This window comes from Protopterus annectens, chromosome 1.part0, assembly GCF_019279795.1.
Source record: "Protopterus annectens isolate FY-2018-M chromosome 1.part0, PAN1.0, whole genome shotgun sequence".
Lineage (NCBI taxonomy): Eukaryota > Metazoa > Chordata > Ceratodontiformes > Protopteridae > Protopterus > Protopterus annectens.
In genome coordinates this window covers 638,719,103-638,741,859 of record NC_056725.1, presented here as the reverse complement: position 1 = coordinate 638,741,859, position 22,757 = coordinate 638,719,103, and the positions used below count along the sequence as shown (strand labels likewise).

The 22,757-nt window shown below is 40.4% G+C and overlaps 1 protein-coding gene across 1 annotated transcript in view; it reads right to left on the bottom strand.

Moving 5' to 3' along the window:
- Positions 1-22,757, bottom strand: part of LOC122793057 — a 1,451,532-nt gene that overhangs the window by 578,686 nt on the left and 850,089 nt on the right. The window contains exon 7 of the mRNA XM_044060785.1: positions 1,204-1,394. Within this exon, the coding sequence (XP_043916720.1) occupies positions 1,204-1,394 (191 nt within the window). The remainder of the gene's footprint in view (positions 1-1,203; positions 1,395-22,757) is intronic.

Here is a 22,757-nt window from a genome sequence, read left to right as displayed (position 1 = left end):
ACCCAATATACAAAAGGTCATAAGTTACCCCCTCCACCCCCTCACACACACACAAGTACCATTGAGGGTTCTTGCAAAAAAAAAATTCACAGGATTATAACTGAATACTTAGTTATAAAATGTTTAGTTATAAAATGCACCAAGATTGCCTTTTACACTTGGGAATTTAAATGACTGCACCGCTGTGCTCCCTTACAATACAAGGAGTCGTGGTCTTATTTCCTATGACAAAAAGTTGGGTTTTCTGGTGAAATATGCATGACTTTACCACTTTTGTAATGAGAACTTGACAAATGTATGCATTAGATGTGTTATGGTTTTACCTGTATGCTGTGTGCTGTCACACATGGTGCACATATGCAGCATACAGCCTATTCCAGTTCCCTATCTAGGTGGCATCTATGAATTACATGCTGGTCTGGACATTATTTAATGGTATTTCAGTTCAACAATTACATTCACCTGGGTTACTGCATTTGCTAAAACAGTGTTTTTTTCTGCAGTGGAAGTATTTTGTGGTATTCTGGTTCTGCCTGATAGCAGCATCTGTGATATGGTTTTTAGAATCTTGTGTATAGCACCACTGGTAGGCAAGTGCTTGCTCACTTTCACATTTGTGTTCAGCGAGTGCAAGTATTATTTTATACTCACATCTAACATCTGTGCCACACTTTTTCGGAGTGTAACTGTTCTAGAATCTGGACAGCACGGGTTGGTGCATGGAAAAATAAACTATTGAATTCACTCTCCTTCATAAACAAATATACTGATAAAAAAATGATTCACGTCAAGACACACTACAACTTAAAGTACACCAGCATAAAAATAACATAAATTGTCAATTAGAAATTTACAATTTGAGATTTTTGTTAATATTTCACTGTATGTTTTCTTCTCTTTTTATTCCAGTGTGTCTTCTTTTCTAAAGAAATGCACCAGTTTACACACACACACACACACACACACACACACACTATATATATATATATATATATATATATATATATATATATATATATATATATATATATATATATATCTAGACACACACACACACACACACACACACACACACACACACACACACACACACACACACACACACACACACAACACCTCTCGGTAAATATAAAAGGCTTAACAGTAACAATGTTTATTCATGTTTTACACAAAGATGGAGTTAAGCCAAATGATAAATAATACCTTAATTGCTTCTTTGTTTTCCTTTCTCTGATAATTTGAACACTGGGTCCTGAAGATTTCAAAAGATTTTTCTTTATGCTCCTGATACGCATCATCAAGCATTTCTACTGTATCTGTAGGGATCTGTATCATTTTCATTCCATTGACAAAGTTTGTTATAGCCTTATCTTTTGCATTTTCATTCATTTGTACTAGAATACAAAACAGCATCAAATCAGCAAGAAGAATGAAAAAATGTTCAATGAAAAAAACAAAGAACATACAAAGATATCACACTGAAGTTATTGTATTAAAATCACTGTTTGCTTACAGCAAGGCATTGTAAACTATTACAGAGCAACTATTAACATTACCAGATTGTCAAACGTAATATACAGAATACCCTAAAATAACTAAAAATAATCTCAATACAAAGAACAGTGTTGGAATTTTAATTAAGCTAAAAATGTTTGCTTTTATGCCATAACAGCATTTCTCCAGGCTAAAATCAGCACTGCTCACAACAAATTTTAAATATCTTAACTGATCACATGACACACAATTATTTACTTGACTTGCCATTTAAATCAGGGAGCATGCATGTATTCGTTATAATCTGACACTTATATTCAACAATGATCGCCCATACTGTTAAAAGATCCTTCTCTGGTTGTGTCTGTACATGACCTGTAATACCTAAAACACAAAGGTATGGTCACCAGAGACGGCAATGGCATGTCTGTACAAAGCAGTCATAGTGCTTATTCTGTTTAATCTGTTCAAGAAATTTGCTCATCAAATTTGTGAATAGTTCTAACTGTGTAAAAGCAGAACAAACTTATAAGCAAACTAAATACATATATAATGTAATACATGGAGCATGCTTATTATACTTTGAACTCAGGGGAAAATAATTATACTAAATCCAGCTACTGAATTATGAATCTAGCTGTAACAGGCAAGGTTTATTAGTCAGAACACTGTTATTGCTCAGCTTCATGCCTAGCAAAGGACTCTATCAGAACATCCTTCTGATTTACACTGGAACTTGAAAATCCAGGCTAGAAATATGGCCTTGTGACTTTAGAAATCCTGCAGTAATGCTGCATACCACTCTCATTTTCTCAGTCTTTAGACCAAAATAAAAACAGAATTAATATCTAAATTGCTAAATCTGTTTATTGTAGAAATCAACAGCAATTTCCATTGGTAACCCCAAAACATATTAGTCTGAGGTGAAAAATATTCCAGAGACCCCCATCACCTCATTTAACAATCCTCAGCTCAAACAATAGATCTTTAACTTCTATCAAGTCTGATGAATTACACAAAGGACAGGATTCAGAAAACTCATTTCCAGCCACACTAACTTCCCAAAACAGACTGTTCAATTACTGAGGCACAGAGAAATTCTAATTCACAAACATGGCAAAGCCACAGTGAGAAACACCTAATTATCAACTCACTACTGTGTCTCTGAATTAAACACTGCACTGTCAAACTTGACCATGCTAGTGTTCTCTCTGACACTAAAAGTAGCCTTCTAAACACACACACACACACACACACACACACACACACACACACACACACACACACACACAAGATCTATACACATTCAGGAATCCACAAACAAGCCCCCCACCAAGACACTCAATCACAAACATGGAAACTCTTACACGCACATCTGCATACATGCTATAATACAAAGACAGACACACACAGACATGCTCTCAGCAAATCCTACCTAATAACTCTTAGTGAAACCAGCCAGGCAGACACAGACACACACACACACACACACACGCAACCTCATTAATGTCCCTATAGAAACATATATTTGTCACACACACACACACACACACACACACACACACACACACACACACACACACACACACACACACACACACACACACACACACATACACTGATATCCTCTCACCACAACAACTCTCCGGTATGTTCCTGTACCACAAGCACTCTGACAGGAGAGAATAGGTGTTAACAGGTGTAGCTGTCAAAGGACAGTGTTCACTTTTTCCTTCTACAGTAAAATTTTACTCTGCCAAGCAATTTAAGAGGTGTGGGCATTTCCTAGGGGCAGCACATGGCTGATTAGCATTAGCTTTCCGCTTGGAGAGTGGCATTAGTATGCAGCTTCTCTGCTGATATTGCTCTCCATTTTTCAAACAATATTTGTGAACCTTTGGGTAATCATATTCAGTCTGTCTGTTACTACAGGCATTTGTCCCTCAGAATGGACAACTCTCACTTTCAATCCTCTTCCAAAACCTCCTCACCTCACAATACCAGAAGTTTTGCACTTGCTGTAACGCTTGATCGTTTTCATCCATGTCCATCCAATATAACTGTTGGGGTACCAAGCTGCTTGTCAGATCTAATATGGCCAATTACTAGTTCTCCCATTCTTAAGCTCCTTCACATTTTCCTCCCACAAATCCCTTGTTCCCTCACTAATCTCAAATTGGATTTGCTAGTTAGAAGGGACATATGTTACAGATAAGCTGTCATGAAAAATATTGGAAGGGAAAAGGCCCCAGACTGGTCTGCAAGTCCCTTGAAAGGAGGTAATAATTTGGTTGGGGGAAGGAGGGAGGAAATGTATCAGATGGACTTGGATGAAAAGGTTCCAGTATTATGGTAAGTACATTACTTCAGTATCCAACCAAAAACTGGAACTGGAAGTGAAGCAAAAGAACTTCTTCCAAAATTGGTTTTAAACGTTTTAATCCACAGTAAAACACAGTAAGCCACGCAAAAAATACACAATGAACGCCTTCTCACTCAGCGTTTTCGTCACTACTGGACTTCATCAGATGCTGAAACAAAACAACAGTTCCTAGTTACCCTTTTATATATTATTTAAAATCAATCAACCAATCTATTACAAGCCTTCATTACATACTAATTAGTTACTCATTTATTATTCATAAAAATAAATAATTCTAAAAAACACACAATTGTTTTATTAAATAATCCTAAAACCTTTTTTAAAATCCTTTTAACTTATTTAAATATTTAAATAAATATATTTATAAAATTGCTTTTTTAAAAAATGAATAGGAAAAAAATAGATAAGAAATACATATATATATTCCTTCATTGTAAACCTATATATTCTATGCAACTGTGGTGCCACCTCCTGGTTACTTTTTTTATTACACCTTTTCCTTCATATTTTTTCAGCTCTTATTTTCAAAAGAGGCTGAATGGATATATGATCATTTAAGCCAGGTTTTCTGTTGGCTTCTAAGGCTATCTGCCACCACATTTCTCTATAAGATATGAGTTCTTCCAAGGGACCCCCTCTCTTATTACCAATTATTTGGTCCAACACAAAGAATTTAAATTTGGACCCTACACAAACCCTAGAATGTCTAAAAATGGCATTGGTTTCTTTTTCTTTTTAACATCGTACATATGTTCGTATATTCTTCTTTTAAGTGACCTTTCCGCCTTCCCTACATAGAAAGACAGGCATGCCATACATATAGCTAAATATACCAACCCCCTTGATTCACAGTTGTAATATGCCTTACTTTTTAACCATCTTTTTCTCCCTTCCAGGAAAACTTTTCCTTTATCCAAAATGTTGTCACATTGCATGCACCTGCCACATTTAAAGGTGCCTGTTTTATCCTACCTTGTATGTCTTTTTTCCCCGTTATCTATGTTGTTTTCCAACCATCCTTTTATACTAATAGTATTTTTGAATATAACTTTGGGCATTTGGGTAGAAATACCTTCTAAATCCGTAAAATTCTTAAATCTCTCCCATTCCCTATAAAATAGTGTTTTCACCTCCTTATTTAATGTATTGTATTCAATAACAAGTGACTGCTGAAAATTTTCTTCTTCCTTGTCTTCTATCACTTTTACTTCCTTGTATGACCCTGTTATGGGTTTAAATCTTTCCCCTTCTACCTTTTTCAACCTCTGTTCTCAATTTTTGAACAAAATCATTTGGATAACCCCTTTCGAGAAACATTTTGTGTAACAAATCACATTCGTTAAAGAATTTGTCATCTTTACTGGTCATCCTCGACCCTCTTACAAATTGCCCTTTTACTAAATTATTTTTACAATATAGAGGGTGGGCACTATCAAAGTGTAGAAAGGAATTAACATAAGTAGGTTTCCTATAGACACTAGTTTGGAAAGTTTTATTTTCCAAAGTTATTTCCACGTCTAGGTATGAAATACTAGTCTTAGAATAATTATAAGTAAATTTCAAAAAACCTGAAGTTTCCTCCATATATTTAATAAATTCTTCTAGAATATCAATACCTCCTGTCCAAAATATTATAATGTCGACGAGGAACCTCTTATATAGTGTCCAATACTTCTCGTATTTAGACCCCAATATGTGTTTGCTTTCCCAGTTTGATAGGACCAAGTTCGCAAAGGTAGGTGCACAGGCAGCACCCATAGCTACCCCTTGTAGCTGTCTAAAATATTCACCATTGAATAGAAAAAAATTGTTTTTCAATACTAGGTCCATCAATCCTGTGCACACTACCTTTTCTCCATGGGTAAGTTTGTTGTCTGCAAATATTTCTTCCTCAAACATCATATTACCTTCTTCATAGGGTATCGAACCAAATAGGTCCACTATGTCTATAGTCACGAAAATTAATTCCTCATGATACATTTCAGGGTTCAAAATGGTCAATAAATCCCATGAATCCCTCAGGATTGTCCCCTTGGTGATCCAAATGTGTTTGGTTTTAACATCCACATATTTTGCTAGGGAATTTGTTTTCGACCCACCGGCTGAAACAATGGGTCTCAGGGGTGGGTCCAAGCTGTTTTTATGGATTTTCGGTATACCGAATACAACCGGTATTTTGGGTTTGGTGTTTTTCAGGTAGGTAAAGGTTTTACAATTAATAAGTTCCTCATTCATCATGTCTTCCAGGATATTATCTATTCTGTAATAGGCCATATTAATCTCATTCCTGGATACCACACTGTATTTCTTTTCATTTCTTAATATTTCATTCATTTTACCTTCACACACACACACACACACACATACACTGATATCCTCTCACCACAACAACTCTCCGGTATGTTCCTGTACCACAAGCACTCTGACAGGAGAGAATAGGTGTTAACAGGTGTAGCTGTCAAAGGACAGTGTTCACTTTTTCCTTCTACAGTAAAATTTTACTCTGCCAAGCAATTTAAGAGGTGTGGGCATTTCCTAGGGGCAGCACATGGCTGATTAGCATTAGCTTTCCGCTTGGAGAGTGGCATTAGTATGCAGCTTCTCTGCTGATATTGCTCTCCATTTTTCAAACAATATTTGTGAACCTTTGGGTAATCATATTCAGTCTGTCTGTTACTACAGGCATTTGTCCCTCAGAATGGACAACTCTCACTTTCAATCCTCTTCCAAAACCTCCTCACCTCACAATACCAGAAGTTTTGCACTTGCTGTAACGCTTGATCGTTTTCATCCATGTCCATCCAATATAACTGTTGGGGTACCAAGCTGCTTGTCAGATCTAATCTGGCCAATTACTAGTTCTCCCATTCTTAAGCTCCTTCACATTTTCCTCCCACAAATCCCTTGTTCCCTCACTAATCTCAAATTGGATTTGCTAGTTAGAAGGGACATATGTTACAGATAAGCTGTCATGAAAAATATTGGAAGGAAAAGGCCCCAGACTGGTCTGCAAGTCCCTTGAAAGGAGGTAATAATTTGGTTGGGGAAGGAGGAGGAAATGTATCAGATGGACTTGGATGAAAAGGTTCCAGTATTATGGTAAGTACATTACTTCAGTATCCAACCAAAACTGGAACTGGAAGTGAAGCAAAAGAACCTCTTCCAAAATTGGTTTTAAACGCTTTTAATCCACAGTAAAACACAGTAAGCCACGCAAAAAATACACAATGAACGCCTTCTCACTCAGCGTTTTCGTCACTACTGGACTTCATCAGATGCTGAAACAAAACAACAGTTCCTAGTTACCCTTTTATATATTATTTAAAATCAATCAACCAATCTATTACAAGCCTTCATTACATACTAATTAGTTACTCATTTATTATTCATAAAAATAAATAATTCTAAAAACACACAATTGTTTTATTAAATAATCCTAAAACCTTTTTTAAAAAATCCTTTTAACTTATTTAAATATTTAAATAAATATATTTATAAAATTGCTTTTTTAAAAAATGAATAGGAAAAAATAGTTAGATAAGAAATACATATATATATATATTCCTTCATTGTAAACCTATATATTCTATGCAACTGTGGTGCCACCTCCTGGTTACTTTTTTTATTACACCTTTTCCTTCATATTTTTTCAGCTCTTATTTTCAAAAGAGGCTGAATGGATATATGATCATTTAAGCCAGGTTTTCTGTTGGCTTCTAAGGCTATCTGCCACCACATTTCTCTATAAGATATGAGTTCTTCCAAGGGACCCCCTCTCTTATTACCAATTATTTGGTCCAACACAAAGAATTTAAATTTGGACCCTACACAAACCCTAGAATGTCTAAAAATGGCATTGGTTTCTTTTTTCTTTTTAACATCGCATATATGTTCAGATATTCTTCTTTTAAGTGACCTTTCCGTCTTCCCTACATAGAAAGAAGGGCATGCCATACATATAGCTAAATATACCAACCCCCTTGATTCACAGTTGTAATATGCCTTACTTTTTAACCATCTTTTTCTCCCTTCCAGGAAAACTTTTCCTTTATCCAAAATGTTGTCACATTGCATGCACCTGCCACATTTAAAGGTGCCTGTTTTTATCCTACCTTGTATGTCTTTTTTCCCCCTGTTATCTATGTTGTTTTCCAACCATCCTTTTATACTAATAGTATATTTGAATATAACTTTGGGCATTTGGGTAGAAATACCTTCTAAATCCGTAAAATTCTTAAATCTCTCCCATTCCCTATAAAATAGTGTTTTCACCTCCTTATTTAATGTATTGTATTCAATAACAAGTGACTGCTGAAAATTTTCTTCTTCCTTGTCTTCTATCACTTTTACTTCCTTGTATGACCCTGTTATGGGTTTAAATCTTTCCCTTCTACCTTTTCAACCTCTGTTCTCAATTTTTGAACAAAATCATTTGGATAACCCCTTTCGAGAAACATTTTGTGTAACAAATCACATTCGTTAAAGAATTTGTCATCTTTACTGGTCATCCTCGACCCTCTTACAAATTGCCCTTTTACTAAATTATTTTTACAATATAGAGGGTGGGCACTATCAAAGTGTAGAAAGGAATTAACATAAGTAGGTTTCCTATAGACACTAGTTTGGAAAGTTTTATTTTCCAAAGTTATTTCCACGTCTAGGTATGAAATACTAGTCTTAGAATAATTATAAGTAAATTTCAAAAAACCTGAAGTTTCCTCCATATATTTAATAAATTCTTCTAGAATATCAATACCCCTGTCCAAAATATTATAATGTCGTCGAGGAACCTCTTATATAGTGTCCAATACTTCGTATTTAGACCCCAATATGTGTTTGCTTTCCCAGTTTGATAGGACCAAGTTCGCAGGTAGGTGCACAGGCAGCACCCATAGCTACCCCTTGTAGCTGTCTAAAATATTCACCATTGAATAGAAAAAAATTGTTTTTCAATACTAGGTCCATCAATCCTGTGCACACTACCTTTTCTCCATGGGTAAGTTTGTTGTCTGCAAATATTTCTTCCTCAAACATCATATTACCTTCTTCATAGGGTATCGAACCAAATAGGTCCACTATGTCTATAGTCACGAAAATTAATTCCTCATGATACATTTCAGGGTTGAAATGGTCAATAAATCCCATGAATCCCTCAGGATTGTCCCCTTGGTGATCCAAATGTGTTTGGTTTTAACATCCACATATTTTGCTAGGGAATTTGTTTTCGACCCACCGGCTGAAACAATGGGTCTCAGGGGTGGGTCCAAGCTGTTTTTATGGATTTTCGGTATACCGAATACAACCGGTATTTTGGGTTTGGTGTTTTTCAGGTAGGTAAAGGTTTTACAATTAATAAGTTCCTCATTCATCATGTCTTCCAGGATATTATCTATTCTGTAATAGGCCATATTAATCTCATTCCTGGATACCACACTGTATTTCTTTTCATTTCTTAATATTTCATTCATTTTACCTTCACACACACACACACACATACACTGATATCCTCTCACCACAACAACTCTCCGGTATGTTCCTGTACCACAAGCACTCTGACAGGAGAGAATAGGTGTTAACAGGTGTAGCTGTCAAAGGACAGTGTTCACTTTTTCCTTCTACAGTAAAATTTTACTCTGCCAAGCAATTTAAGAGGTGTGGGCATTTCCTAGGGGCAGCACATGGCTGATTAGCATTAGCTTTCCGCTTGGAGAGTGGCATTAGTATGCAGCTTCTCTGCTGATATTGCTCTCCATTTTTCAAACAATATTTGTGAACCTTTGGGTAATCATATTCAGTCTGTCTGTTACTACAGGCATTTGTCCCTCAGAATGGACAACTCTCACTTTCAATCCTCTTCCAAAACCTCCTCACCTCACAATACCAGAAGTTTTGCACTTGCTGTAACGCTTGATCGTTTTCATCCATGTCCATCCAATATAACTGTTGGGGTATCAAGCTGCTTGTCAGATCTAATCTGGCCAATTACTAGTTCTCCCATTCTTAAGCTCCTTCACATTTTCCTCCCACAAATCCCTTGTTCCCTCACTAATCTCAAATTGGATTTGCTAGTTAGAAGGGACATATGTTACAGATAAGCTGTCATGAAAAATATTGGAAGGGAAAAGGCCCCAGACTGGTCTGCAAGTCCCTTGAAAGGAGGTAATAATTTGGTTGGGGGAAGGAGGGAGGAAATGTATCAGATGGACTTGGATGAAAAGGTTCCAGTATTATGGTAAGTACATTACTTCAGTATCCAACCAAAAACTGGAACTGGAAGTGAAGCAAAAGAACCTCTTCCAAAATTGGTTTTAAACGTTTTAATCCACAGTAAAACACAGTAAGCCACGCAAAAAAATACACAATGAACGCCTTCTCACTCAGCGTTTTCGTCACTACTGGACTTCATCAGATGCTGAAACAAAACAACAGTTCCTAGTTACCCTTTTATATATTATTTAAAATCAATCAACCAATCTATTACAAGCCTTCATTACATACTAATTAGTTACTCATTTATTATTCATAAAAATAAATAATTCTAAAAAACACACAATTGTTTTATTAAATAATCCTAAAACCTTTTTTAAAAAATCCTTTTAACTTATTTAAATATTTAAATAAATATATTTATAAAATTGCTTTTTTTAAAAAATGAATAGGAAAAAATAGTTAGATAAGAAATACATATATATATATTCCTTCATTGTAAACCTATATATTCTATGCAACTGTGGTGCCACCTCCTGGTTACTTTTTTATTACACCTTTTCCTTCATATTTTTTCAGCTCTTATTTTCAAAAGAGGCTGAATGGATATATGATCATTTAAGCCAGGTTTTCTGTTGGCTTCTAAGGCTATCTGCCACCACATTTCTCTATAAGATATGAGTTCTTCCAAGGGACCCCCTCTCTTATTACCAATTATTTGGTCCAACACAAAGAATTTAAATTTGGACCCTACACAAACCCTAGAATGTCTAAAAATGGCATTGGTTTCTTTTTCTTTTTTAACATCGTACATATGTTCGTATATTCTTCTTTTAAGTGACCTTTCCGTCTTCCCTACATAGAAAGACGGGCATGCCATACATATAGCTAAATATACCAACCCCCTTTATTCACAGTTGTAATATGCCTTACTTTTTAACCATCTTTTTCTCCCTTCCAGGAAAACTTTTCCTTTATCCAAAATGTTGTCACATTGCATGCACCTGCCACATTTAAAGGTGCCTGTTTTTATCCTACCTTGTATGTCTTTTTTCCCCCTGTTATCTATGTTGTTTTCCAACCATCCTTTTATACTAATAGTATTTTTGAATATAACTTTGGGCATTTGGGTAGAAATACCTTCTAAATCCGTAAAATTCTTAAATCTCTCCCATTCCCTATAAAATAGTGTTTTCACCTCCTTATTTAATGTATTGTATTCAATAACAAGTGACTGCTGAAAATTTTCTTCTTCCTTGTCTTCTATCACTTTTACTTCCTTGTATGACCCTGTTATGGGTTTGAATCTTTCCCCTTCTACCTTTTTCAACCTCTGTTCTCAATTTTTGAACAAAATCATTTGGATAACCCTTTTGAGAAACATTTTGTGTAACAAATCACATTCGTTAAAGAATTTGTCATCTTTACTGGTCATCCTCGACCCTCTTACAAATTGCCCTTTTACTAAATTATTTTTACAATATAGAGGGTGGGCACTATCAAAGTGTAGAAAGGAATTAACATAAGTAGGTTTCCTATAGACACTAGTTTGGAAAGTTTTATTTTCCAAAGTTATTTCCACGTCTAGGTATGAAATACTAGTCTTAGAATAATTATAAGTAAATTTCAAAACCTGAAGTTTCCTCCATATATTTAATAAATTCTTCTAGAATAACAATAACCTCTGCTCAAAATGTTATAATGTCGGCGAGGAACCTCTTATATAGTGTCCAATACTTCTCGTATTTAGACCCCAATATGTGTTTGCTTTCCCAGTTTGATAGGACCAAGTTCGCAAAGGTAGGTGCACAGGCAGCACCCATAGCTACCCCTTGTAGCTGTCTAAAATATTCACCATTGAATAGAAAAAAATTGTTTTTCAATACTAGGTCCATCAATCCTGTGCACACTACCTTTTCTCCATGGGTAAGTTTGTTGTCTGCAAATATTTCTTCCTCAAACATCATATTACCTTCTTCATAGGGTATCGAACCAAATAGGTCCACTATGTCTATAGTCACGAAAATTAATTCCTCATGATACATTTCAGGGTTCAAAATGGTCAATAAATCCCATGAATCCCTCAGGATTGTCCCCTTGGTGATCCAAATGTGTTTGGTTTTAACATCCACATATTTTGCTAGGGAATTTGTTTTCGACCCACCGGCTGAAACAATGGGTCTCAGGGGTGGGTCCAAGCTGTTTTTATGGATTTTCGGTATACCGAATACAACCGGTATTTTGGGTTTGGTGTTTTTCAGGTAGGTAAAGGTTTTACAATTAATAAGTTCCTCATTCATCATGTCTTCCAGGATATTATCTATTCTGTAATAGGCCATATTAATCTCATTCCTGGATACCACACTGTATTTCTTTTCATTTCTTAATATTTCATTCATTTTACCTTCACACACACACACACACACACATACACTGATATCCTCTCACCACAACAACTCTCCGGTATGTTCCTGTACCACAAGCACTCTGACAGGAGAGAATAGGTGTTAACAGGTGTAGCTGTCAAAGGACAGTGTTCACTTTTTCCTTCTACAGTAAAATTTTACTCTGCCAAGCAATTTAAGAGGTGTGGGCATTTCCTAGGGGCAGCACATGGCTGATTAGCATTAGCTTTCCGCTTGGAGAGTGGCATTAGTATGCAGCTTCTCTGCTGATATTGCTCTCCATTTTTCAAACAATATTTGTGAACCTTTGGGTAATCATATTCAGTCTGTCTGTTACTACAGGCATTTGTCCCTCAGAATGGACAACTCTCACTTTCAATCCTCTTCCAAAACCTCCTCACCTCACAATACCAGAAGTTTTGCACTTGCTGTAACGCTTGATCGTTTTCATCCATGTCCATCCAATATAACTGTTGGGGTACCAAGCTGCTTGTCAGATCTAATCTGGCCAATTACTAGTTCTCCCATTCTTAAGCTCCTTCACATTTTCCTCCCACAAATCCCTTGTTCCCTCACTAATCTCAAATTGGATTTGCTAGTTAGAAGGGACATATGTTACAGATAAGCTGTCATGAAAAATATTGGAAGGGAAAAGGCCCCAGACTGGTCTGCAAGTCCCTTGAAAGGAGGTAATAATTTGGTTGGGGGAAGGAGGGAGGAAATGTATCAGATGGACTTGGATGAAAAGGTTCCAGTATTATGGTAAGTACATTACTTCAGTATCCTATGTCATCCATCCTTTCAATCTAATTGCTGGGACAAAATCCAAGGCTACCTATTTTCTTAGATAACATCATGGCAAGATATCTTTCAAGATTAAAGCTCTGAAAGAAACTCTAGGACTACAGGTGACCTCCAATTTACAATGTTTGACAAACATATGTAACAGATCCTGTTGCTGCAGCACAAATTTCATCCACCAAAGAATTTCTGAAACTTGTAATGGAGGGCACAATGGATACGGTAGAATGAGCTCTTGGTTTAGCAGGTAAGGTTTTATTTCTGGCAGGTACAGAAAGTTGATTAATCAGATAGCCATCTGGATAACATCTGTTCAGAAATGTCCATGCCCATTTTGTTTTGGGCAAACAAGATGAATAAATGAATAAATACCCTTCCTGAATAGTTCTGTTCTTTGGAGGCAGAATATGAGTTGCCTATGAACATCCAGTGTTGTGTAAGAAATACTTTCTTTTGTTGGAAAGATTAGGGAACTATACTGGTACGTACATTGGCTGATTTAGTTTAGTTTTGTTTCTGATGCTAACTCTGAACTAAAAATGGGTTGGTTTTCAAGTTGACCATACCCTTGTAAAATACTGAGTAAAATGGAGAAGATGGCAAAGCATGGAGTTCTGAAATCTACCCAGCTGGAGTAATTGCAACCAAAAATACATTTTTCCAGGATAAAAACTTTAATTCTGTAGAAGAGACTGCTTCAAAGGGAGGTTTTGTTAGAGCTTCTAGGACAAACTGAAGTCCCATGGAGGAGTACAATCTATTACGGGACGACAGTGAGGAAATAAGTCCCTTGAGAATAGCTTTGCAAAGATGATGTGAAACCAATGAATGGTTTTGGAATCCTATATCTTGCTCATAAAAGGTTGAACAAAAATTATAAAACTTCTGGGATGGAAGCACAGAAGGTGTATGTCCCTTGTTCTATGGACCACACAGAGGAATGTTTCCTCCTCCTCCTCCTCTAGAGTTTACAGGTAGATTGCTTTTGAGGAACAAACAAGATGTGTGCTACTGTTTGGGACAAGAAATTTCTGGATCTTACTGGGAAATGGAAAAACCATGTTGTTAATCTGAGGTCCTGAAAGTCCTGGTGAGGCTGGCCAGAAGGGTGACACTGAAGCTATGGTTCTGGATCCAGAAGCCAGGGAAACATCTTCAAATAAGGCCTGAGCACATGAAACCAGATTTGCCTGGGCCAGAGTAGGCTGTGTGAATGATTGTAGATTCAAATGTTGAGACTTTCTGCAGGAACTTCAAAATAAGGGGAATGGGCGCAAACCTATAGAGGAGTCTAGGGGGCTACAGACTATGGCACATCATGGTGACTTTTCAGGTTAGCAGGTCTAAGTATCTGCTGCATGTGGTGTTGGAAAGGGATGTGAAGAGATAGCAGCAAGGCTGGACCACATGGCTGAATATCAGCAGAGCCACTAAAGGATTAAGGGATCATTTGTGAGGCATTAGTAAAGACTTGCTGAGCCTGTCTGCTAGATAGCTGACTTTCCCCAGCCTATGCTTTGCAGTTGGAAAGTGATGCAAATATAGTGCTCACTGCTAAATTCTCATGACCTTTTTACAATGTAGATAGCTCTTAGTTCAGTTTTGCTTGTTGATGTTCCATACAACAGACATATTGTCTGATTGAATAGCCATCACTCAGGGAGGGGAGAAGGTTCTGAAATTCCTGTATTGCCTGCTAATGTGGGTTATGTGAATTGATGCTGATGGATAACAATTGGGACCACTGTGTGGGGGTCTGAGGTGAAACTGAAGGGCAAAGCCCTGAATTAGAAGTGACTGACTTATAGCCAAAAGCAGAGAAACCTTCTGGGTGCCTTTTCAGTCTTTATGTGGAGAGAGGCATCCTGAAGGTCTACTGAGCGTCATACTTCGTTAACCTCTAAGAGCAAGAAATTTGGACAAAGGCACAAATAATGAGGGGACAAAGGCCCAAAATAAGAACACTTTTTAAATGTTGCTCTTACAAACTTATAAAGTTGATAGAATAACAGGTTTTGCATTAGCCTGAATTTTCTGAAAGATATGAAATCTGAAACTCAAATGTGTGTTATTATTTTCTGACTTCAGTCCTCAATGATTTGTCAGAAAACCACAATTTTATGAGAAAGAGACCAAAATTATGAGGCAAACATCTTGACATTCTGCAAACATCTGAACAGCTGAGAGGTATGCTGAGCACATCCAGTCATTTGCCTTCACATAGGGCAAAATTGCTTACACCATGACCATTCTGAAAGAGGTCTTTCTGCCATAAAAGCTTAGGCTACTGAAATCCAGAAGTAGCCTGAGGTCCTTGTGCGTCTTTGGCAGTAAAAAGAATCTGGAATAGTTCTTTGACCCCATCTGCTCTGATGGGATTTCCTGGACAGCTCTCTTTTTTTTCAGAAGTATGGAGATCACTCTCTTTTTGTTGCTTGAACTGGCAGGGTGGAACATCTAGGGTGACTGTAGTTGAAGGACGGGAAAAGGAAAATGTTATAATATAGCCTCTGGATATTATCTTTCTCACCCACTGGTCCTGCATGATGGCCATTCACACAGCTGAGCGATGAGATAAATCACTCCCAACTGCCTCCAAAAGTGAACAGTCAGGTAAGCCTTCAGGGAAGTTGAGTCTGTTTACTGAAATAGGGCCCCCCAAGATCCATGATTCTGTAGATCAGGTTCATAGGTTCATAGGTAGGTACCAGGCTATTGGCCCTAGGGCCTATATAAGCCTAGCCAAAAAGGTACCCTGACTTTCGCCACCCAAGAAAATTATTTTCCTGTGCCCCTGTCGAGCAAAGCCACAGAACTGATCCCCAGGGTGAATTTCCTATCTCCCATCCAATCATCATGATTTTTCTTGAAGAGAGCTAATGAGGACCTTTGTTTGAAATAGTTTGTTCCAGAGTATACGAAGTCTCTGGGACAGGAATTTATCCCTCCAGCATGTTCTGTTTATTGTTGTGACAAGGTTTAGGTCCCTAGAGCGTGTAGCTCGGAGGGATTGGGATTTTAATAAGTGCAGCATGTCCAACAGCTCTGGGTTTGACATAGCTTTGTATGTTAGGCAGAGATCGCCTCTGAGTAGGCGATATGTGATGGAGTAAAGCTGGATTTCTTTGAGATGGTCTATGTAAAGCATCTGTTTGAGGTCGGTAATCCTCTTTGTGAGGTATTTCTGCGGCCTTTCCAGTTGTTGTAGATGTCTTGTGAGGTACATACCAAAAGGGGTACTGTATTCTATAATCGGTCTAATGAGTGATGAGTAGAGGGGAACAATGACCTCTTTTTTTCCTGGATGAGAAACCTTGTGATGAGGTGTGCCACGTAGAAGGATTTCCTGACAACTGTGGCGATGTGATTATCAAAGGAGAGACTACTGTCCACCTGTGTCCCAAGGTCTCTTATCACACTTTCTGTGTTAAGTAGACTACCGCCTATGTGGTAGTTCATGGGTACAGAGTTTTTACCAAAAGGGATGACAATGCACTTTTTGGCATTGAGCTTGAGGCCATGGCTTTGACACCAGGCATCTGTCTCAGTGAGGCCCTTTTATAGGATGTCCATATCATTAGCAGCTTTGATTATGGCTCCTAGTTTGCAGTCATCTGTGAACTTTGTTAGCCAAAGACCTTCTGTGTTAGCCTGTACTTCAGATAAGCAGACACCAAACAGGAGGGAACCCATGACTGAACCCTGTGGTACTCCACTTGTCACTGGTCTGAAGTCGGATTTGGAGTCTGCTACTTTCAGAGTGTCGGTTCTGTCAGTGAGCCAGTTGGCAACCCATCTTGTGACATAGGGATTTATACCTAGTTTAGTGAGTTTATCTATAATTCCAGAGTGGGGGATAGTGTCGAAAGCCTTGGCGAGATCTAGGTAGGCTGTGTGAACCACCTTACCCTCATCTAAGGCTTTGGTGACTGCTTCAAAGAAGTCTATCAGGTTTAGGAGACATGATCTGCCTTTTACAAACCCAAACTGGGTGGGGTCCAGAGTTTGGAGATTACCAATGTCATTGTTTATAAGTTCCTTGCAGACCAGGCTCATCAGGCTAATGGGGCGGTAGTTCCCGGGGTCCGTGGTGGCTCCCCCTTTGTGGAGTGGGATGACCATCACTGTGCGCCATTCAGTGGGCACAAAGCCTGAGGTAAGGCTATGACTGAACATGGTACTTAGGTGGGGTGCCAGTTCGTTCTGTAGTTCGTGTAGAATGCAGCCTGGGATGTTGTCAGGTCCCATGGATGCTGTGTTCTTGGCTTTGGAGAGTGTGTTTTTTACATGTGCAGCCGTAATTACAGGAACTTTGCATTCTTCCAGTATAGAGATGGGCCCTTTAGGGGGTGAGAGGGGGTTAAAGTTAGCACTGAATCTGCCAGGATGTTGGCAATATCAGTTGGTTCTGTATATTTAGTGTGCCATTGTGCTATAACTCAGAGCAGATCTGAGTGTTGCCATTGAGATTCTTCACATAGCTATAGAATGCTTTCTGGTTGTCTTTAGAATTAGTGGTGATTTTGTTTTCATAACTAGCTTTGGAGGATTTTATGAGGGATCTCAGCTTCTTACTGAGGCTGACCAGGGAATTCCTCCAATCATGGGAGTTTACTCTTTTTTGCAACAGTTTCTTTCTTCTGTTGAATAGTTTATTTATGGCAGGGGACCACCAGATTGGCTTCCCTTTTCTGGAGGATAGTATCTTGGTTCTGTTAGGGATTGCATGATCCATGCACTCGTGTAAGTGCTTATAAAGTGGATCTGTGTAGGATTCAGCAGTCCTACCTCTATTGTCCGTCTGCATGGGTGTTGTGAAGTCTGCCACTTCTGTCTTAAGAAGCGTGAAGTTGTTTTTGGAGAATTCTTTTACGGTGGTTTCCCTAATAGGGGGTGGGGGCGGGATGTGGATGTCTAGGGTGATTAGCTTGTGGTCGGATCTGACCAACGAGGAACTGACCTCTGGTGTGGAACAGTTAGCTATGTACTCACCATAACGATCGATGTATGTGGTCCATCTCGCCTACATTCCTTACTCACGGGTTCGGAGCCAAGAATCGGCTCCGACTCGGCCAAATTTCTCTAGCACGAAGTCTCTAATTGGCTGGGCTAACCCGGTATCCCAAGATGCACCTCGCCCTAGCCCCAGATCTTGTTTGCAATCATACCAATCATAACCCATACACAATCAACACTGGAAGAAATTCCAGCCAGATAAGGGAACAAAATCACTGACCTTGAAGAGTCCACAGAGCCAATATTCCTCCAAATCCTCTAGGAAGGGGGCAGGTGGGAGAGTACGTAGGAATGTAGGCGAGATGGACCACATACATCGATCGTTATGGTGAGTACATAACTAACTGATGTTATGTGGTCCTATCTCGCCTACATTCCTTACTCACGGGACAGCGTCCCCAGCACCTCTATCCTGGGAGGCTCATAAGAAGATACTCCTGAGAACCATGGAACCAAAGGAAGCCTGGCCCCTAGAAGCCACGTCCAGCTTGTAATGAGTAATAAAAGTGTTGGGAGAGGCCCAAGTAGCCGCAGCACAAATATCATCCAAGGAAAGCCTAGCATGGAAAGCTACTGATGTAGACATAGCCCTGGTAGAGTGAGCTTTGACGGGAAAAGGTACATTTCTGCCTGCTGACGAGTAGATGAATGAAATACAATCTTTGATACATTTAGAAATTGTGCACTTGGAAATAGGACAACCTGCTCTGTTCTCTGAAAAGGACACAAACAGTTGATCAGATTTCCTAACATGCTTAGTCCTGTGTAAATAAAATCTCAGTTGCCTGTGCACATCCAACTGATGGAACCTGAACTCTGCTTTATTAGAAAAGTTCGGAAAGAACACTGGTAGCTCAACAGATTCATGGGGATTGACAGTGGATGACACCTTCGGAAGGAAGGATGGGTTAAGCCTCAGAGAAACTCTATCCTTATGAAAGATCAAATACAGAGGTTTAATGGACAAAGCTTGAAATTCTGATACCCTCCAGGCCGATGTAATGGCTATCAGAAATGCCGTCTTCCAAGATAAGAATTTCAATTCACAAGTGGCAGCTGATTCAAAGGGTGGTGACGTAATAGCTTGTAGCACAAGGTTTAGATCCCATAGCAGGACAGGTTCTGAAACAGGGGGATGAAGTAACCAAGCACCTTTTAGAAAGGCTTTACAGAGTTTGTGGCCCACAAGAGAGGGCTCGTAAGATGTGTGAAAATTGGAAATTGCAGCCAACTGCACTTTAATGGTAGCGGGCACGGAGCCCTGATGGAACAACATGGCTAAAAAATCTAAGACCGACGGAATAGGGGCTGTGAAGGGGTCCAAACCTTGGGCCTGAGCCCAAATGGAGAATCTCCTCCATTTGCTGGAATAAATCTTCCTGGTGGAAGACTTATGAGAAGAAGACAAGATGTGTACCACTTCAGGTGAAAAGGAATGTAGCCTGACTAGCGACGGAAGTGGAGCAGCCAGGCTGTCAACCTGAGAGTTCGCAGGGATGGATGGAGTTGTCCTGACATGTGAATCAGGAGGTCTGGTACTGGGTCCAGAGTCCACGGACCGTCCAGTGCGTACCGTTGAAGAAAAGGGAACCATACTTGTCGAGGCCAGTGTGGAGCAATAAGAATCATCCTGCTTCCCAAGGATATGGCTTTCTGGATCACTCTTGGTAACAGAGGAAACAGAGGGAAAAAGTAGACCAGACCGGGGGGGCCAATCGTGAGCTAGAGCGTCCCTGGGTGACTCCCCCTGTGGGGGGATCAGTGTGAAGTACTCGCTGCATTTGGCATTGAGGGGGCTGGCGAAGAGATCGCAGCAAGGCTGACCCCACCTGTTGAAGATCTGAACCGCCACTCAGTTGTTCAGGGACCACTCGTGAGGCATCAGAATAGCTCTGCTTAGCCTGTCTGCTATCACGTTGGACTTCCCCGGAATGTGCGTTGCCACTAGAAACCGTTGGGAAGACACTGCCCAATGCCACACTCGCATGGCCTCTCTGCAGAGGGGATAAGACTTGGTTCTCCCCTGCTTGTCCAGGTACCACACTACGGACATGTTGTCTGAGTGAATTGCAATCGTTCCCAGAGGTTGAGAGTCTTGGAGTGCTCGCAACGCCAGAAACACCGCTCTCATCTCCAGAACATTGATGTGCAAGTGTACCTCGTGATCTTGCCACGTGCCTTGGACCGTCCTGCCTAGATAATTCCCCCCCACCCCATCTGGGAGGCGTCTGTGGTAACCGTGGCCACTGGAGACATAGGAATTAAGCTCCTTCCTCTGTCTAGATTGTCGGAACGTAGCCACCAGAGGAGGTCCTGTTTGCACTGCTCCGTGACAAGTATCAAGTGGGAAAGAGGAAGCTTCTGAAAGGACCACTGAACTGACAGGAGCCACTGTAGGATCCGCATGTGTAACCTGGCCAGAGGTACCAGCATGATGGTGGAGGTCATGGATCCCAAGAGCTGAAGAACTAACCTGGCCTGAACTTTTCTGAGGGGCAACAGTGCATGGATCTGAGACTGCAGCACTCTTATCCTCTCTTGTGGTAGAAAGGCCCGCATTTGAATAGAGTCTAGCTCTGCGCCTATAAAAACAACATGATGTGAGGGCTGCAAGGCAGACTTTTCCCAGTTCAAAGTAATTCCTAGATGTTGGCAAAGTGAGATGGTCGTCTCTCTGGCTTGAACGAGCAGATGCCTGGTGGGGGCGGCAAGAAGCCAGTCGTCCAGATACGGAAACACCTGGAATCCTAGATGTCTCAGGTGAGCTGTCACCACTGCCAAACACTTGGTAAACACCTTGGGGGCTGTGGTGAGACCAAAGGGCAGGGCACGAAACTGGAAGTGACTGGCTCCTAGCCGGAAGCGTAAATGACTCCTGGATGTCTTCTCCATTTTGATGTGTTAGTAGGCATCCTTGAGATCGATGGAGCACATCCATACTCCTTTCTCCAGCAATGGAGAAATGGACTGAAGTGTGACCATTCGGAACTTGGACTTCAGAACGTAGTGATTCAGTCGACTGAGATCCAGAATGGGTCTCAGGTCCTCTGTTCTTTTTGGCACCAAAAAGAGTCGGGAGTAAGTTCCTGATCCGACATGGTCTGAGGGGACTGGTTGGATGACTCCTTTTTCTAGCAGCTTTGCAACTTCTAGTGCTGCTTGATCCCGTTGACTGGGTGGGACGTCCGGGATCCTTCTGACTGGGGGGGGTGCCGACGCAAAGGGGATAGTGTAACCTCCGGTAACTATTCGAAGCACCCAACGATCCTGGGTGATGCTTTCCCAGGCTTCCGGATGCAACGAAATTCAGCCCCCGACTGGCTCCGGAATAGCATAGTCGGGCAACGCCTCAGGAACGTTGGAAGGAAGAACCGCAAAAGGAATCGCAGTCTTCCGAGTTGCGGGGGCCTCCTCTGCCTCTAGGATGGCGTCTTCCGGAATAATTCCCACCCCCTGCCTCTGGAGGGGGACTCACCTTGAGCTGCAGAAAAGGACCTCTGAGACTTTTTGAACCACATTTTCCCTCCTCTCTGAGCCTTGGGATAAGGCCTAGAAGGGAGAGAAAAATGGGCCTCTACGGCAGATAGGGTCTTTCCCTCTTGTTCGCATCTGGTGAGGGTGTCTTTCACTTTGGGCCCAAAGAGAGAGGACCCATCAAAGGGGGTGTCAGTGAAGGAAGACTTAAAGGCCTCTGTGAAATGACACAGGCACATCTAGGCTTGCCTTCTGAGAGCTACGTCTGAGCTAGCTGCCCTACTCGCCCCTTCGGCTGCATAAGATATGAGCCTCATAGATGAGTTGACAATGGAACCAAGGGTAGACAACTGGGCGTTAACAGTCTGTGCCACCGCCTCAGGCATGTTACCCGTCAGAGTATCTCCTAGCTTCTTCAGGAGATCTCTTTGGAGCCGAGTGAAATGACAGAGGTAATTCAACGACCATAAGGTAAAGGTGGCTGAAGACAGGGTACGCTTCCCATATCGGTCCATACTCCTGGACTCCTTGTTAGGAGGGTAGACTGAAGAAGAAGCCTCTGCAACTTCCTGCTGAGTGGCTGCCACCCCCACCAAGGCATCTGCCTGGAACCCCTTTGGTAAGGAACTCTTTCCCCGGGGGAGCAGAAAGGAACTTGTTTGGACGTCTGGGAACCGGTTCCACAGAATCAGGGTTCTCCCACACCCTTCGACAAATCAAGTCCAGGAGTTCGTCGAAGGGTGGAGACACCCAGGAGGCGGAGGGTTGAGCTCCGAAGGCCTTGAGGAATACCGACTCCTCCTCAGAGGGGGTCTTGGAAGGCCAGTCGCCTCTCTGTCTCAAAATCTCCAGGATGTCGGAGAAAGAGACATCATCGGAGAACGACTTGGGGGACCCCTCTGACTCCTCGAGGTCAGTATCGGAAGTGAGGGACTCGTCCTGGGAGTCGATGTGCTTCCTCTTGCACAACTTCTTTC